Source organism: Rosa chinensis, chromosome 4 (assembly GCF_002994745.2).
Source record: "Rosa chinensis cultivar Old Blush chromosome 4, RchiOBHm-V2, whole genome shotgun sequence".
Lineage (NCBI taxonomy): Eukaryota > Viridiplantae > Streptophyta > Magnoliopsida > Rosales > Rosaceae > Rosa > Rosa chinensis.
This window is the reverse complement of record NC_037091.1, coordinates 23,580,550-23,600,174: the sequence shown is the minus strand read 5'-3', so window position 1 is coordinate 23,600,174 and position 19,625 is coordinate 23,580,550. Positions and strand designations below refer to the sequence as shown.

Below are 19,625 nucleotides of genomic sequence, written 5' to 3'. Positions count from 1 at the left end.
AGGCAAAACAGGGAATACTTCCCGTGGTCCAAATGCGGAGTTCTTTACATGGAATCAAAGCTCTATATGTGTACTACGTTCAGGCCAAAAATCTCTTCCATTGGACCTGGGATGCTCCCTGTATACAGGTTTGAATGGGTAAAGGTCATTCTGTCAGATTTTCTATTCGTTTTCCTGCTTTTTCTCTAACTTTGCAGGGCTATAACTTTCAAACCACTTAGAGTTAGAAGGTGCTCCACATTGCACAGAAAGCTAACAAGTCCACTTTCACCTCCAAGTGGTATCATAGTCATCCGACTCTGCATCAAAAAGTTATGAGGGACTGAAACAAGGGTTGACGACACAAATTTGTGGTTTCAAAAGATGCAAAAAGATGATTTCTTCCTTTTTGTGCTCTCAACTACTCTTCCTTGGAGTCAATTTAGCCTGGAGCTTAAGTTAGGAAATCAAGGCCTTATGGTCTTGAGGTTGGTGTCTTTGTTGTCATCTTCAAAGGTCATGAGCATGGGAGGTCTACAAGGGGGATATTTTCTATACACTTTTTCACTTTTCTACCTTTGAATCTTGTGATTTCCTTTCTTTGCGCTTCTATTATGCATTGTTTGATTTAATTTGCCATACATTGAGGGCAATGTATGATTCAAGTGTGGGGGAAGGGAATCCAATTTGAGTCTCATTAAAAAAAAACTAAAAAAATCAAAAATTTCAAAAATCCAAAAAAATTTCGTTGGTTATTTTCTTTCTTTTGGTGTCTGTAGTCTTTGTTTTCAGTTTTTGTTTTGTTTTTCGAGTCTTAGGTTGCTTTCAACCGTCTAGGATGAACTTAATCTCTGAAATTATAGATAAAAGAGGATCACAATATTGAGATGATGTTAAAATAATTCTTTGGTTAATTACGATATATATAAAGCATATGATTGTGTAGTAGATGTGGTTTTCGTTGACTTTGGTACAGAATTATGAGCATGTTGATGATGAGTTTTGATTCATAATAACCCTTGTGAGAGTTTGAGCCTATTTGCCATTCTTTGTGAGTGTTTATTGAAAATTATACTCTTATTTTTCTTGGCGATGCTTAGTGATCTCATTATCTTTCTTCTTGATTGACTGCTTGCCACAGATTAAGTTTAACGGACTCTAGAGATTACTATAACTTGCTCTTGTACTGGTCAAAACTTTTATCAATACATGTCCCTGATTTCGAAAAGGATAAAGGCACCTAGGAACTTCCACCAATGCCAAAAATAGCCTGTGTCCATATTTGTGCCCGTCGTGAGGCTCCCCTAGATAAACCCCTTTGAGCCTACATTGTTAAGCTTTTTCTTTCATCACCCTCAATATTCTTAACCCTTGAACCTTAGTATAGTTATATCCCTACCCTTTGTTCTAGGGATTTAGTGGAGCTAATTCATGAGACAGACAAGATTTTGAAGGCACTACAAAAGAGATGATGAGAAAGAATAAGTGTGGGGGAAAGACTTGTCCATGAAAGAAAGAAAAAACATGTATGCCGAAAAAAAAAAAAACAGAAAAAAAAGAGAATGAAAAAAAAGTGTATGGCAATGAAAAAAAAAATGTGAAAGTATTTATGGATTTTAGTTCTCCCATTGTGGATAAGGAGTTTGTTTTGAAGTGAAGGCCTAAGTACAATGAATTTGGTCTTTGTCCTCTTTCACAAGTGTTCAAGGGAATGTTAGAATGAAGCAAGGGCCTAACACAATGACATCCGGCCCCAATAAAGACACACAAGAAGCTCAACGTTGCAAGATGCCTTGGTGACTAAAAGAAGATGTCTCAATGCTTCAATGAAGGCTCCACTAGGTTTTTAGAACACTTTTGATTTGATTTTTCCTTACCCTTTCTTTTCTTTAAACCCATAAACATTGGCCCCATTACAACCTTGAAGTAAGACCTCTTTGATCCTTAAGATGAGCAGCCTTTGATCTGTGGAGATTGGTTACAAGAGTTGAGCATATGGTTCGGTCCGTTTGGCAAGTAGTTGGTATCCTTCATGAGATCATAAAAGAAAAAAATTATTACATATATTTCGACATAGCCTTTCTTTCTTTCTATATGTGAGCTTTTTGTTTGTCGAAAATATCATCATCTCTCACATATATTTGAGTGAAAAAGCTTTTAAGCATTAGCCTTGATCTGAGAGAAGAAAGAGTGGTGAATCCTGTGAGGTTGAATCATACTTGTTGGATACATGTTGAGCTCCACTCATCACCATTGTCACATCTGTGTCTTACATGCTTATATGTGGAATATATGTTTTAATTAACTCTCGAATTACTCATGATTGATTCTTGGTTGTGTGCTAATTTTGATGCTATGAAAGTAAGAGATTTATGAGACAACAATGTTGAAAGCATAGTTTGTTTTGAGTCTTTGTTTTAGTTTCTTGGTTTTGATTTTTCTAAGGGACTAGAAAAAGCTAAGTGTGGGGGAATTTGATAGGAGCATAAAATGCGATAAATACAAAGTGCAATCCTTTACACTTTTCTTAGTTATTTCCTTTAAAAAGTCAGTTTTAACTTTGTTTTCTTTTTAGGTAGTTCGTGAAGTAGTTCAAGAGAGATAGGAGCAGAAAGGGAGCAATGGTGCCTTGGAACATGAATTAATGATGGAGAGGACTAATTTTGATCAACCATTTGGCCAGAAACTACAAGGAAAGTCCACGGAAATCGTTGTGCAAAACAGTTGCTGCAAAGCAGAAAACTGCAGTTTCAGAATCAGCTTTCTGGGAACGGTTTTGAGGAGCAATGCTTGCATTCTTACAGACTCAAATTTACAGAAAGGGCCAGAAATCCTTGAATACATGATGTTTTACTTGAACAAGAGCCAAATAACGGGTCAGAAGTGTCAACGAGGCAGTGGGAAATCAAGCTCAAAGAAGGCTTCCCAATAAGGCAGAAACTGTCAGCTTTTCACGAAGCTTTTTGGGAGATCTTTTCCGGCGATTTTCTTGGAGTTTTTCCAGAATATTATTGATCATTATAGAATTTATGATGTCATAGAGCACGTGGGAGTCAAGAACCATCCATAATTGTGTCAAGACGAAGTCGTTCCTTGTCCAAGAAAGAAGCTTCAGAGACAGAAATTGAATCCTAGTCAAAACAGGATAGTTTGGCAGAAATCTTCTATGGACGGATTTCTTGGGCATTTTTGGAAGGTTATTGCTGCTGCAAATATCAAGGAGAGTCCTAGAATGATTTCTCAAGATTTTGGGAAGATTACTAAGGCTTGAAAATCATTTAATTGTGCACCAATTAATGGAATCCTCAAGCAACTAGGGGAGGCTTTCAAAGCAGAATTGGAAAAGGAAACTAGGGCTGCACTTCTCCTATATATATTGAGCTTTTGCACACGTTGAAGACGACCACGCCTTTCACCTTCTCTTCCATCTCTCTTTCTTATTCATCCGCCATCATCTTTTCTTCTTTTTCTCTATTTGTTTTATTTTGGTTTTCAAAACAATGTGTAACTAACATTCTTTTTGTTAGGGGCGAGGTTTGAAGCCCCAATTATGTAGAACATATGTTTGTTTAAATCTAGTTTCTTGATCTTTGGTGTGAATTGGTTGTTTATTTCTGCTTGATTGAAAACTTTTGCATGTGTATGTTTTATGGTCGCGAACATAGGATTTATGCATGTAATTGGAGCTAGGTTTAGAAAATAATTCACCAAATCGTCTTGTTTTCTAATCCACAAGTATGCAAGGCTTTGGACAAAAGCTGATGTTTTAAACAACTAGAAGAGCATGCTAGGTAGGCGTTCCACACTAGACTGCAACTCTATAATCAATCGTTTCCATGAGATCTTAATGCTTGAAATGTGTTGACACTATATGTGTTGTTGATAGGATAGCGTTCTATACCTTGATTGCATGTTTGATAGGCTTAGCTATTGTGCGTTCACGTAGACTAGGTAATTAGGGAAACATTAATAAGGGACTTGATCTACTCCGACTTGTTTCTTGGTTGGTTTCTGTTCATGCCTTAGTAATTGAAACTAGGTTGACTTAACATTGTTAAAAAATAATTGGTGGTGGATTTCCGAGTCTCTAACGTTTTCTCCATATTGTTTTTCAAACCCTAAAATCGTTTTCCCTTTCTTATTTTTCTTTTATTTTCGTTGAACTCAAAAACCCCAAATTTGTTTCACCTTAGGATTGCAGAGCCCCTTTCCATCCCCTTCTGTTTCCTGCCATTTTTTTCTCTCTTTTCTAGTATTTGACGTTTTTGTTTTGTTTAGTTTCAGATTTTATTTGTTTGATTTGTATTTTAGTTAGTTTAAATTAGTTTGTTTTTATTTTGTGTGATTAATTTGTTACCCTCAATCCCCATCTTGAACGATCCTTGCTTACTCTATATTTCTAACGACTACATCTTGCAGGGTTAAGTTGAGCGCTTAATTTTAGCGTATCAATTAGGAATTGTGGGCATGATTCGTATGACGTTGTATGAGAAATTTGGTTTCGAATGAGTTTATTTTCAAAACAAACGTTATTTAGGGGGGGTCACTAAAATCATAGAGCTCCCTTTTAGTACGTACAGAATTTGGGAAAACTTTCTTCATGAAAGTCATAGAGCTCGTCGATACGAGTTCGTGCATATGCAGAACGCAAGAATTGGAGTTCCTATGAAGAAGTTATGGCATTTGGAAAAGTTTCAATTTCAAGTATATATAGGTTGCCATTTTTGGAAATTCCTCAAAAAAATCAGAAAAATCAGAAAAGAAACCTGAGCTTTCTCTCTCTCTCTCTCTCTGTCTCTCTCTCTCTCTGTCTCTCTCTCTCTCTCTCTCTCTCTCTCTCTCTCTCGCGCGCACACCCAAGCCGAATACAAAAAAAACAGAGCAAAGTTTCTCCAGCCGAGTTCTCCCTCCTCCGGCCACCAAACCACCTCCCACGGCTTCGCCTCAACCTCACGCAGCTTCCTGTGGCAGCCTTGTGCCATCTTGTGGCTTGTGGCGACCGCGGCAGCACGTTTTTCCTTTCCGGCTGACTTGGGGTGCGAAGGGAATATCCTGAGTTCTAGGCCACCAATCTTTGAGATTCTTAGCTTGTTGAACTCCCCTTGAGTTTCTGATCAAGCTTCCAAAAGCCCCGAACCTGAGGTGAACGTTTTCATGCTCGTCGAAGCTCTCACCGGTTTCTGCAAAAAAAATCTGGCCACTTCAACTGTTTTGGTAATTTTCGAGCACTTCCACTCGTTTTCTAACTTCGTGCTAGTTATGAAAGTTGCTCAAAATGATGAAACGAAGATGAACAGCTCGGCCTTGACTCCATTGGCGGTGGTTGTCGGCGGCTCTGTCCCTAACTTCGGCGGCCTTTTCCGGCCACCTCCGGGGGTTCCAATGGCAGTTTCTGCCCATTTCTATGTTCTACATGTTCATACAATCATTTTGATATATAGCATGTGAATTTTGGATATCGTATGATTTAGTTATGAATTTTACGATTTCGATAGATTTCTATCGTTTGATTTGTGATCTGTGAAGATTCAGACCGTCCGATAGACTTGTGGTTTTGATATAATGATCGTTGGACTGTCCCGAAGACTTTTTGTGGTCACGGGTGAAGATCCGACCGTTGGATCTTCATATAAGTGCGTTTTTGAATTGTACGCTAAGTAAAGTATCGTATTTGGTTAGGTGATTAACGGTTGAGTGGGCGGACGACTGTGAACCGTATTTTAAGCTGTTGAGAAGACACATCTGGATTGGGGGTGAGTAAATCTCACATGGTTCATTTACGAACCGAATTTCCTTATTGCACAATTAATTGTTATGTGTGAGAAAATGGTTTTAAGAAAATGAGATTTAAAGTATATAAGAAAATGAATTTCTTGGTTTTACTACGTATGAACTATAGTTGGTATTAGTGATCATTCCTGAGTGGATGATTACGTATATATATATATATATTTACGTGATTTTATACGGAATGGTGTGACATTAAAATATGTGGTTTTTGAGGATTTCGTTTTTATACTTGAATGAAAGATTTATTTGCCATGAATTTTATGATAATTGGTATTGTTGTGAGTATGATTTGGGTGGAGACGTGATATTGTGAATCGGGTGGGATTTTGTTTATATTTTGTTCTGCGGACTGAATCGTCCAAAGTTCGATGGTTATAATAACCAGAGTGTTTTGTTCTGAGGGCAGAAATGTCTAAAGTTCGACGGTTATTATTGTGATAAACGAAGTATTTTTGTTCTGCTGGCAAAAATGCCCAAAGTCCGACGGTTATAGTATTAACCGAAGTATATCGGATGCTTGCACCTGGGCCAAGGTGACAGGTAACGATTTAGATAGAGCTCTAATCTGTTGTGGGAGTACGGTCATGGTGGTAACTAGGTTATTGCATTGTGAGTACTTTGTGCCACGTGAGTTGGGTTGATGATTAAATTGTTGGGGTTGTTGTGTGTGTTCAGATTGTTGGATTGATTTACTTGAATTAAAAAAATTGTGATTTAATAAATCAACCGTTCATTTCTTATTTACTCATGAGCTTTGCAAAAAGCTTACCGGGTTTTGTGTTTGCAATCTCGGTACACTATTCAAACGGTGTAGCGGATAACCCTACAGGTCAGGAGTATCAAGGTGGAGATCGAGCGGAGTAGGACATCGGTGTTAAGTGCTGCACTTAACCTATTTTGGTGTGTTGTAGACTCTTTCGGACTTAACATTTTATTTATGTTGGTTTGTAATAATCGACTCGAGAGATAGTTTGAATCGAGGTTTGTAATTTGTTTTGTGGGATGTTAGTCTTAAAGAAAAAAAAATTCAGGACGTTATTTGCATTAGTTTTTATTCATGTTTCGAATTTGAATTTGTTATTCAAAATTCGGGGTGTGACAGTGGTTCTCCTGCATTTTTCGGTTCATGCCATCCAATTGCCCTTGTGTTTGTTGTGCCCCTAGCTCAAGCTTCTTAACCGAGGTAGTGAACTCATCAAGTCGTCGGCAGTCCTCCGCAAGGGCTTTTTCCATCTTGTCATGGTATGCAGCACAGTTCTGTTGAAGGATATCCAATCTCTCTTCTATGGTCGCATTCTCTGGGACAGGAATAGGCACAAAGTTAATAGTTGTAACCGCGCTCGCGGCTACCTGGGTGATGGTAGACACATTGTCAACCTCATTAGGCTGGGCGGTGGGAACTTTCTCGCTTTCAGTAGCATGCTGTCGATTTCCTCCTTGCTCGGTTGTCATCTCGGTCAACGGAGGGTAGGGAGAAAATCTTTGGACTAACTGTTCTTCGGAGAGACCACGACAGTCTACACACGAGTGCGGCCTGTAACTGGAGGTCTTGTGCTTTAGGCAGTTAGCGTAAACCTTTTGGTAAGGGTTTGCGCTTGACTTCCCAATGGTTAAGATCGCAAAGAAACGCTATTGAGGTCCCACCGGGTGTGCCAAAATGTTTGGTCTCAAAATGAAAACTGTCTCTTTTGCTGATGTGATTGCGGGCGTGCCAGCGCCGTGGGGTGCAATCGTCGGGGGGTCCCTTGACCTGACTTCTGAATCAAGCGTTGTGGACGAGGAGAGGACCAACCTCGTCACAAGGTTCTTCTCTATGCCTTTGGGACAAGGACTTCTGCCTTACAGATAAGGACTTGTGGTGTGTGATCTCTTCGCGTCACCGAATCGATACTCAACGTTGTAGGTTGAGCAGAGCAATCACCGGGAAGTTTGGAGAAAGCACGGGTTGCGCTAAAGCGTATCTTTAGCTTCGTTGGGTTGCGAGGGCGTTACCCTTGCTTCGCTAGTTTGCAACTAGGTCGCAGGTAGGTTTGCTCCGGAGAGGCTTTGATAATCTGTTTGATTGATTGAAGAGTTGTGTCTTGTTGTGTCCTTGAAACCTGGTATTTATACCCTAGGGTTTCGACTGTTCCTTGCCATATAAAGATTTATTGATTGAAGTTTCCTATTCAATCTCTGCTACTTGATTCCAAAAAGGGTTCGTTTTCCTTATGGATCTTGGAATGGGTGAAGCTGTAACCCAAACCCAAGTAGGCTTATTTTTGGGTCGTAGAAATCGGCCCGCTACGCTAAATCCCCTAAAGGGATCTTGCCAAAAGTACTTTTGGGCTCAAACACCATCTATATGGCCTCTAAAGTACTTGGCATATGGAAGTTGGTTAATGCAAAGGGTGCGGCTATTGCCACCCTAACATTTTCTTAGTTCACCCTACAATCATTTAAATTATTAAAAGACTATATTACCCAAGTGCAAAATGACTAATAAGTATACTAATTTTCTAAAATTCAAATAGGTAAGGAAAAATAAATACATAACCAATTAATTAAATACAAATACCACTTAATTTCTCATTAGATAATATTAATCTTCATTTTCTCCATCCAAATGTGAATTTATTACTATTTTTTGTCTTTTGTTTTGCCTTCTCATCGTTAATTCATTATTCAATTCATAAATCCATTAGTGTGAACTTCATCAAAATCTTTGCAGTACCCTTTGTGAACACCGAAAGTGAAAAATTTAAAATACAAAAAAAAAAATCAATCTCTTTTTCATTGCTCATAGTTATTAACTTACTAATATTTTGACATAAATTGAAACAGACGAACATTGAAATTGAAAAAAAAATAATAATAAATAAAGGAAGTAAATCTGATTATGATTTTATAAGGAAACTTTAATATATTTTAGTTTTTTTATTGGTATAAATTAAATGAGAAATTTAAGTTTAAAAAAAATCTTTTTTAATTGAATATATCTTATAAAGATATTTCTGAAAAGAAAAATGGGTTAGATAAATAAATTTAATAATTGAAATTAAAATATATGATGTAAAGAGCCAGTAAGGTAAACAAAGAAAACATATTTTCAAAGAAGTAATTTCAATTTCGGTAATATTGATAAAGGAACATTCCAGAAGGAGATAAGGTACCTCTTAACGATATACACGTTTCTCATGCACCGAACCTAGTGAACCAAGTAGAGTTCAGACTGATGTAGACCACAGTAATCAATTAATCAACTATCATCAATTCATCACCAAATTGGACGTGTTGTTGGGTTTTTGTTTTCACCAGTCTTTGGGATCTGACGCTCATTCTGAAGACCAAAGATAGCAGCCTAATTAGACCCAGAAATTGTTGACATGAATATATATATATGTTGACCAAAAATATATACACACACATATAATGACAAATTGACAATGTCCTATGAGAGGAAAAAACAAAAAATGGGAGAGAACAAGCAACTACCAATGTTATATGAGACAAAAAAAAAATAAAAATCTTTGTCACGTATATACCAGACAAAGTTTGAAATGGAGGTGTTGGTGGCCAAAAAGAGTTGACGTGGAGGGTCACCTCGCCTCTGTACACAAAGGCGTAACTACACAGGGCTCCGTTGGGTTACAGTCCACCCCAAATTTTGAAAAAACATAAATTTGTAGCTTAATTATGGTTTAACGGATTAAATATTAAAAATTCACCTACCTCAAATTTCTAAACTTAGCTCATATGTTATTTCTTTTCTTGTTTTAGTCATACATTAGTTTGCAATCACATGTTCTGCATGTGTACAAATTTTTTTTATTTTTTTTTATTTTTTTATTTTTAAAAGGGTGGGTAGTTATTGTAGAAGAAATAGATTCACTGGTAGTTATTGCAGAAAAAGTAGATTCAGTGGTAGTTATTGCAGAGAGAAAATAGTGGGAGAGAAAAGTGGGAGTTGTGGAATCATTTCTTTTTAATTTTCTTAATAAAAATTTATTTTATAATTGTCTTATTTATCCTTCTGATTTAATTTATTCTCAAAATTTTCAAATATTTCAGTCTTAAATCTGTTAAAATTTTCAATTTTGGCTAACAAAGCCTCTTCTCTTATTTGCTTGAAGTATTTGATTTTATTTTATTTTGTATTATGCTTTAAGAGGCATATATAGTTGCATAAAAAATTTGTGTTTTTTTTTTTTTTGGTAAATTAGGTTTGAAAAATAGCCAACTGAGAATTATAATACATATTCAATAATTAAAGATTTTTGCTTCTATTTAAGGGCGCGGGGTACAATTTGAGTAGGTGTGTTCTTTTGTCTTAAACTTTTGTTATCGAATTTCTATCACAAGTTATAATGTTGATTTTTGGGGTCATTTAACTATTTGATTATTTAATATATAATGTAGTTTAATTTAAGAAAAAAATAAAACATATTACTTGTAAAACTTAAGAAAAAAAATAATTTGAAAGCATTAGTAAACTTTTAAGAAAATATTTTTTTTTAGCCCACCCTATTTTAAAATCCTAGCTCTGCCATTGTCTGTACAAACGTACCATCAAGGGGGCCTAGAGCTCCATTGGTCCAGGAAGGGCTAGTTTGAATTAGGAGGCAGGGGAGACAGAAAAAATTGGCAAATACAAATTCCGAAAGAATTGGCAACACCTGGTGTTTTGGGGCTGGAATTATGGAAGAAAATCCACATGCATGTACTGATGTTTTTGCTTGTAGTTCCACAAGTCAAGAGGAGACACCAAAATTCCAACAAGTAGAAACTAAATTCTGACTAAAATGTTCAATGGTTCAAAACACTTGGACAGAATAAATACGAGGAAACTGAGAAATTTCCATTACATTTACAACAGAAATGAATGATAGCTTATGATGAGTCAAGTACAGGCATAGATGAATCCCAATGCCTGGATGAAAGATTTTCATTTTTATTCATGTCCAAGATTGTTCTCCACTATTATGTGAGTTCCTGCTGCATGAGTTGTTTTGCATATCATTAGCAGCCGGTGCAGCTGCTAGACCTTCATCAGGAGTGTCTAAAGCATGTACTCTTGATTCTCTTCGCTTAAACTGATGTGAAGTGAGATCTTTCTTGTCAAAATGCTTTGCCACTTCAACCAATTTCTCCCAAAATCTGCTCTCAGAAGAACTAATTGTTCGCAAAGCTGGCCAATGAGAGCAAAGGAAGTGATACATGTACATCAAAAGAGCAACCATGGAGGCCACACCTGCGATGATGAAGAGGCCTCCAAAGCTGTAGACACCAAGACTTGGACCCTCTGAAGAAATTTTGGCACTTTGATCCTCACAGGCAGGTTGGTTATCAAAGTAATCAAAGTAAGTCGACTGAAGTTTATCCATCTGATTTTTATCTTGAGTCACGTTCAAGATTGCGCTTGACATGTAGGATACCAGCGAGGACCCTGATTGGAAAGCCTGTTATGTAAGAAGACATGTTAAGAAACTAAAGAAGAGAAAACATTTAACATTACTGTACATATCATGTTTAGTTTATTGATAAAATTATCTAACAGGAAAATAAAAATCCAAGCAAATTAAGATAGAACTCACAAAGCCAAATCCATCAGTTTTGTAGGTTGGTCCAACCATGGTGTACTTGGAACAGTTCTTTTTAAGGATCAACTTGAGGTAGGGGACTTCATCTAAAATGGCAGGAACTCTATTCTTATTTCCTCTAGAGAGTGCGTTATGATAATCCTGAATGGTTACCAATGGCACCAACTGGGTCTCATCAAAATTTAAATGTTCCATGAGAAACCCTTTAATAAAGGAACTATTTTGATATCCTACTTTGTAACCATTTCTTTGTATCTCTTTTATATCAGTGAATGCAGGCTGCAACTTCCGTACTGTTAACATCGAGGCTAAGCTTGCAGTGTAACTCTGTGTTAGGATCAGTACCACAAAAACCCATATAATCAGCACAAACCTTGACCAATTGTTCACCACTTTCTCTCCTATGACATTGGAAATAGGATCGATCTTAATTAGTATACATTGTTAAATAATCATGTTCAATGACTTCAATCACATATTCTAATTTGCTGTTGTTGAGAAAAACTCACAGAAATGCTTGCCAAGGACAAGAGAACTTACTGTGTGCAAAGACGAGGGTTGAAAAGGAGAACCAGAATATCATGCCAAGTTGTTTCTGTGGAGGACCTCTGAACTCGGTGTTTTCCCGGTGCTCAAGAAGCCATATTACAAAACCTGTAAATATGAAGGCTACGCCGGTTGTCAACCAAAGACCCAAGCTTAGTGGCTTCAAGAAAATCCAAAGATTATTCCTCTCACTATCTTCTGTCAAAACTATCATGGAAACTCCTGATTCAGAATAAGGCAACGTAAAATCTACATATAATGAGCGATCAGCTACAATTGTTGTGTCTCCCACCACAGCATCATATTTCTGCATTTCAACTCGTGAAAATAAAATAAAATAAGAGACATTAACCAAAAAATAAAGGAGTATGAGTGCAGACATGATCAATATCATTAATTAACTCGATAGTTTGTAATTAAAACTTGCCTGAAGATGAATTTGATAAAGAAGATCATCATAAGTCCCCGCGAAGGCAGAAAACTCATATGAAAGGGAAAATGGCAGTTTCTTTTCTGCAGCAAAGAATATCTCAGCAGAGAATCCTGATATATTGTTGTTTTCGAATTTTAGGAATTCATAAAAACCTTTTTTCAAGGGAACTCCAATCCTTAATTTCTTTGTTGGAGGGATGTCTGTAGTGTACCCTGGCCAGATTGGTTTCTCGAGTGTCTTCCTTACATCCAACTTTGCTGCTCCATTCAGCTTTCGGGAAAGTCCTTTCATTTGGTTCCAATATCCAATTATTCTTTCTTTTCCGCCAATCACATTAAATACCTCAAAGGTTGAAGCTTCCAACTGTCCCTTAGCCAACCGGAAATTCCCACTGAGGTTTTCAAATTTTAAATCTAGGATAGCTTCAAGAAGTTTTTGACCCCTGTCACCAGTTCCCAAACTTGCAAGATCAACTCTGCTTGTGCTAACATTTTGTATCATGGTACTGTAATTTGCTATTCCAACCTTCTCCACTGCCATTGCTAATGCCCAAACTGTATCATATGCCCACAACCCAAAGAGGTTTATACCAGTAATCTTGCTTGATTTTCTGAACCTGAATCTTTTCATTCGCAACACGAAGTCTTTAAGTTCTTTTGACATTGTTATATATGGCCTTACCCCCACTACACCTTGCATTGAGTCCATGGTTCTTGAACCCACAGGATCTAATAAAGTCGATAACCCTTCCGTAACAATCCATCCATACCCTTCAGTCATCATCCCTGCCTTACTTGCTAAGAAAAAGAATTTGGACCCAAGGGAAGCAGTCATATGGACCAAAAATATTCTTGCTCGAGTTGATTTCAAGTGGTCAAGCTCCTTTAAAATTTTTGTGCCATTATAATGAGGAGGAATGACACTTCTATAAGGTACTCGAGCGCCAACTTGCTGGAAAGCGTCTACCAAATATGGAATTAAGCTATTTCCATACTCGGTGTCTTCATAGATGAGAACAACTTCCAACCATCTATAAGCTCCGACAATGGCAGCTATGGCTTCTACTTGAGCAGAGTCACTAAAAGCTGTCCGAACGAAAAATGAACTATGGGATGGAGAAAGAGATGGACTAGTGGCAGAAAACGAAAGAATGGGAACATGATTCCTTCTTCCCAGCTCTATCACAAACTTTGCTTCTGCTGAACTTTGAGGTCCGATAATGGCACTCACATTTTCAATGTTTATCAAGTGCTGTGCTGTTTCAATAGATTATTGGTGAGAGAAATAGATTACCTCATAGATAAAAATAATTAAAAGACGTGACCCAAAACATACAGCTGCAGAGAATAGAGTTTTGTGTGTTACCTTCAAATGCTGCTGAAACAACATCATTCTTTGAATCCCTGGTGAGAAAGAAAAGCCTTGTTTGATAATGAGCATGCTTAGTATAAAAATCATCAAGTGCCATGGTCATGCAGTTCTCTGCCATAGCTCCCACTGAGGAATTTAAGTTAAGAACAACCCCTACTGGTACTTGTATCACCTCTTTCGTCGTTGAAAGCTCGATCCCAGGGATGAACAAAACAATGAAGATGAACCAGAGGAAATGCTTCTGGTTTGCCATGGTCAAGCTACCTGGAATTGTTGAAGTCTTTGCATTATCATATGTAGGTACGTACCATTACTATTCCAGTTTTTCCACACAACCGGTGCAAGTATTGGGTCTACACTAATAAATGTCAATCAATTTAGGTCACAGAAGTACTCGGAAGAAGTCAATAGTCATTCTCAATAGGGCCCTGCCTTTCAAGGAAGACGGAACACCCTTTTCCTTGCAGTTTCTACTCTCTAGATATGAACAAACCAACGTATCAATCTAGTTGATTACCGACAGCAACCCCATAATTTATTATTAACTATCCAAATATGCCCGAGATAACAATCAAGTATAGACATTTTTTTTTTCACATAGACAAAAAGGAAACGTGAGAGTAAAAACAGAGGTGCTTAGAAGTGCACTAAACAAGAATACAAGATAGAAGTTCATTGCAAAACAAAATGTAATTATGATTCCAATCTAAATCAATACGCAACCCTTTCTTCATCTCCTATTAATCTGCAATTTCTCGGACAAATGATATGAAAATTTAACTGCAATTGTGGAAGAACAACTCTTATTTTTACAACAATGGCAACCCAACTTGAAGAGAGTCGGGATTTGTCTAGTAACCAGTCAAATACTTGATGCATATCTCTGCCTTGGAGAATATGTACTGTTGATTTCAATTTCTACAGCCGTATTCTCTCACCCCTCTGCTCTCACATAGTGAAGTGATATCATAGTTGAGTCACACAGACTTTATTCTCAAATTAGATCTTTTGCAGAGATTCATTTTACTATGGCGAATTATTGGCGATATTTCAGGCTTGATGGGGATCCACCCGTATTTGTAGGTAAGAAAAGTCCTCTTCTATGACTTTGCCTGTCTTTTAGGGCTTGTGGTCTAGAGAGTATTGTTTGTTTATGGGAGTCAAGGTATTTTGTCTAGGGTCTGTCTATTTTAGAATTTCATTTTGTCTTCACACTACAACAACACTGCTTACTTGATAATAATGTTTTTTTAAGAAAATGTTATAGATTATACGTACTTTATTCTTTGATAGTGTTTGTATATTTTTAAATGTTGTTAAAAAATCGAGCGGACAATGAAAAATAAAAGCGAGATTAATTTTATTAACTGCGACACTTAAATGAAAAGCAATAATTTGTCGTTGACCCCAAAACCCCACATGCCATTCTTTAATAAAGGGTTTAGGGTTTGATGTAGTTGGGGATCCAAATAAATTTAGGGTTCTAGATTGGTGGTGATAATAAATTCAATCTCAATCTTATTAGCTAGTGGTCAACCCAATTGCTGGGGCTAGGGAATGAGAGATCATTCATAAGCCAAATCAAGTGCACCACCCTTATATAGGGCACAACTAGGAAGGCCCAAGATAAATAGAACCAAAGAACTAGGTAACCTATTTTGATAACTATCTCTTGAGTATCAAGCATGATGTTAATTCTTCATATTGTCTAACTATAATACATTTACTCACAAATGTGTGTAGGTGAAGTACCACTAGCTTTTGGTATTGAAAAGTTGATAATGAGTTATTACTCTCAAGTCAAGTGTGGCAGATGCCAAAAAAGGGGGGGGGAGGCATAATGTTAGGACATGTCTGAGAAGAAATCAAGTAGGCCATATGCATTCAGGATACATTTTACCAAAATTTAGACACCATTATGGACTATATTAATTGACTTGGTCTTTTTTGTGTACCCTTAAGGGAATATGGAAAATCAGCAACTCCAAGCTGAAGATGACAATGTTCAAGTTCCTGAGAACCCCAGGTTGCAGAGGAGAATATTCATGTTCTAGAAGTACTTAAGCAACCACAAGTCATTTCTCAAAATGTTAGTGGAAATGTGACTGTTGAAGTTGAGCAGTTTAATGCAATGTAATCACAAACTTCCACCAACACTGTTCAATGACTACAGGTAACATTATGTGAGACTTTTTCCTTAAGTCAAGCATCAGTTTCAACAAACATAATGAATAACTCTAAATGTTTTGGAAATGTTGTTTTCAATGTAATCCACAGCCACTGGCCTCTTCCAAGTCTCTGTTCTCAGGAAAGAGGGTCAAATCACCAGTAAGAAGAATCAAACCACGTACCAAAGAAGCCTGCACAAGGTTCTACTTCTGGCACAAGCTCTGGGACTACAGTTGAAAACCCCACATGGAGGTATTGAGTGAAGCCTTTTAATTTATAGCCTGCTTAGAATGTGTTATCATTGAAAAAATAAAAATAAAAAACTGATTTCAAACATGTGTATAACCAACTGTTTGCTTGGCATTTACTTTTGCTTTTGAAATATTGAAAAATGTCATACATGTTGCTTCTTGTAAGCAGTTTGTTGTAACAAATGGTTGTTGGATTTTGGGCATGTTTAGGATGCAATATGCAGGTTTATTTTGTAAGCAATCTATTGTATTTTTTCTGTTGTGGTAATTTAACATGTGCAATTATTTTGGATGGAATCCGTTGTGGTAATTTATCATACTTTTTTACTATTGTTGTGTAACTAATTTGGGAGGGAATTAGTATCACCGAAACACATTTTAACTATATTTTGTCTCAACTAAACTTGTGTTTCCCACTCGTCACGTCAAACATGTATCAACATTATGTCACACATACACATACATACATACATATACATACATATATATATACATATATATATATATATATATATATACACGGATCCTATCCAGAGCGGAGCTTCGCTTTGAAATTAACGTGTGAAGTTCGACACTTTTCAGTTGCATATCCACATCTCGACCGTTCAATTTTTAGGTACTAGTGTATAGATCATCTCTGCAAATTTTCAGCCAAATTGATGATCGTTAAGGTATCTAACTCGCTTAAACCAATGGACGGACTGAATCTGTCAACCTGAACCGTACTAGCTTTAAGGCACTTATCAATGTCTTAACGATCATCATTTTGGCTGAAAATTTGCAGAGATGATCTATACACTAGTACCTAAAAACAGAACGGTCGAGATGTGGATATGCGACCGAAAAGTGACCCAAAACTCGAACTTCACACATTAATTTCAAAGCCGAGCTCCGCTCTGGATAGGATATGTGTGTGTGTGTGTGTGTATCTATATATATATATATATAGGGCCCTTCCACTAAGGGATCCCATTTTTTGGTATTTTCTAGGGATAGGGCATTAGACCAACTCTTCGATCATATTTTGGCATCTCAACTGTTCAGTTTTTAGGTCCTAATGTGTAGATCATTTCTATAAATTTTCAGCCAAATCAGTGATCGTTAAGGTATCAAACTAGATTAAATCAATAGACAAACGAAATCTCTCAAACTTGAACGTTCATACTTGTAATTTTAAATCACCGTTATGAATGCCTTAATGATAACTGAACGGTTGAGATGCCAAAATGTGATCGAAAAGTTGGTCTAATGCCCTATCTCTAGAAAAGACCAAAAAAATGGATCCCTCACTAGAAGGGCCCTATACAGGATGTCTGCACAGATGCAAAAGTGCGAACGTCCTTCCTCAGGCCTCGATCAGGCGGCGATGGCGGCGCTGTGGTTGTCAGACGAACACTCTAGACATCTCGGATGATGTCGCCATCAAGGCGAAGGCTCAGCTGATCGGAATAGAAGGTGTTCGCGGCGAGCTTGCCTGAAACCATGGAAGCCCATCAAGGTCGACTTCGAACTCTTCATCGACGACTCCAGCGGCAAGCAGAGGCTCGACATCGAGGCTTGGTTCAACACCGGCAACTGCAGCATCGGCATAGCCTCCTGATGTGGGACGTCCACACTTTTGCATCTGTGCAGTCGTCCTCTTCTGAACGGCTCCATATATATATATATATATATATATATATATATATATATATATATAGGGCTTCTCTGCTAAGGACTTATGCATATATTAAAATATGCAGATATCCTTGATAGACTCACTTTTTGATTGCATATCCACATCTTCACCATTCAGTTTTTAGATCCTAATGTATAGATCACTTATGTAAATTTTCAGCCAAATTGATGATCGTTAAGGTATCGAACTAGATTAACTCAATGAACGAACCGAATGTCCAACCTGAACTGTTCGTGTTCATAATTATAAATCACATTTTTGAATGCCTTAATGATTATCAATTTGGCTGAAAATTTGCAGTGATGATCTACTCATATATACCTAAAAACTGAACGGTTAAGGTGTGAATATGTGATCGAAAAGTGGGTCTATCAAGGAAATCTGCATATTTTAATCTATGCGGAGGTCCTTAATAGAGAAGCACAGACACACACACACACATATATATCAACATTATATCACCAAAACACATTTTCACTATGTTTTGTCTCAAATCAAAGTTTGGGTCCTGCTTGTCATGTTATACATGTATCGTATACAGGACCTACCCCGGATTTCACCACTATGTCAAAAAAGCCTTCAGACGACAGATCGTATCTGTTGTCTAGGTAATAGATGAAGTAAAAATCTGTTGTCTAGGTGGCTGCCGTCTCTAAGCCACTCAGACGACAGATATTCTCCGTCGTTGGTTATACACTCAGACAACAGATACAATTTAAGGTACTGTTGTCTGAAGTACCCAATATTGAAGAATTAGGGACCATCTGTCGTCTGAAACATATTACCACAACATATTAATGTTGTTGGAAATTCACTTCATCGACGGCTTTAACAAAATATATGTCGATGTAGTTAATCTAACATGACGGAGTTCTCCTTGTTTCTGTCTTTTGATTGAATCAATATTGAAGCTGAGTTGATGTTTCTGTTGTCTGATTCAAAACACAATGATATTTATATGTCGACTGATTTAGTACACAACAACATTTATACTATGAGTTATGTTGTTTGAGATTTGTTTGGACTACAGATAATTGTGTTTGTTGTTGTCAAATTTGATTTCCAACTACAGTCTTAGTTCTTTTATGTTGTTTGAATCTCATTTGGAGTATAGTCTGGACTTCAATTTTTGTTGTCTGAAATATATTCAGTCATCACTTTTCTGTCGTTTGTTTGGATTTTCCACCACTGTTTTAGTCAAGTTCTGTTGTGTGAGTGTTAATAGCAATACAAGTAACCACCTAATTCTGTTGTTTAAGAGTGATTTCAAGTCCACTTTTATGTTGTCTGAAGTAAGTAGAAACAAGATATCATTGTTTCTTTATGTTGTTACTCTTTTGTTGATACAACATGTTGTGAAACCTGCATATGTTGCTTTTCAATCATTTCATCATCATTCATTTAACAATCATCAAAGCCATAAAATTGGACTAAAATCAGCCATCAAAATGAAGCGAAATATTTCATTGCATCAATATCATCCAAAATACAATCCATCAGTTCTAAAATTCTAAACCTAACATTGACATTATGATTGAGAGAACCAAAAAACACCATCTTATCTCGATCATATACTTAGCACAAAGACTCTGCCTGAGCAATTGCACAAAGCCCTCGGTTGTTAACTTTCTCTGCATAAAGCTTAACACTCTTCTCCGGAAACTTCAAATGCCTCTAAACAACAGCTATCAGTTCCCTCAATTTTCTTCCCTTCTCACCTAGACCCATCAATAAAAAGCACCCAATCAAAATATGTAAATTGTATCAGCACATGTTCTAAAATATAGTCCATGTAACGAAGCTTTTCTTTTTTCTTTTTATAGTTCATT

At 37.0% G+C, this 19,625-nt stretch overlaps 1 protein-coding gene across 3 annotated transcripts; it reads right to left on the bottom strand.

Moving 5' to 3' along the window:
• Positions 1–10,518: 10,518 nt before the first annotated feature.
• LOC112197564 (glutamate receptor 2.9) lies at positions 10,519–14,041 on the bottom strand. 3 transcript variants are annotated; one of them, XM_024338295.2, is made up of 6 exons: positions 13,693–14,041; positions 12,840–13,583; positions 12,322–12,806; positions 11,889–12,201; positions 11,343–11,749; positions 10,519–11,207 (listed from the first exon to the last, which is right to left on the bottom strand). In XM_024338295.2, the coding sequence occupies exons 1-6, from the start codon at positions 13,949–13,951 to the stop codon at positions 10,704–10,706; spliced, it is 2,712 nt and encodes a 903-aa protein (XP_024194063.1). In that variant the 5' UTR covers positions 13,952–14,041; the 3' UTR covers positions 10,519–10,703. The 3 variants fall into 3 exon arrangements, with proteins under 3 accessions (XP_024194063.1, XP_024194062.1, XP_040373419.1); XM_024338294.2 differs by having other exon boundaries at positions 12,322–13,583; XM_040517485.1 differs by having other exon boundaries at positions 12,322–13,578; positions 13,693–13,816.
• Between the last annotated feature and the right edge of the window lie 5,584 nt (positions 14,042–19,625).

Bases quoted from the DNA above. Each gene is read 5' to 3' on its own strand.
- LOC112197564 (XM_024338294.2), bottom strand. From the start codon at position 13,951: ATGGCAAACCAGAAGCATTTCCTCTGGTTCATCTTCATTGTTTTGTTC. The intron at 13,584-13,692 runs GTAACACACAAA...CTATTGAAACAG, and splicing joins TGTTTCAGCAGCATTTGAAG to CACAGCACTTGATAAACATT. The intron at 11,208-11,342 runs GTGAGTTCTATC...CTTACATAACAG, and splicing joins AAACTGATGGATTTGGCTTT to GCTTTCCAATCAGGGTCCTC.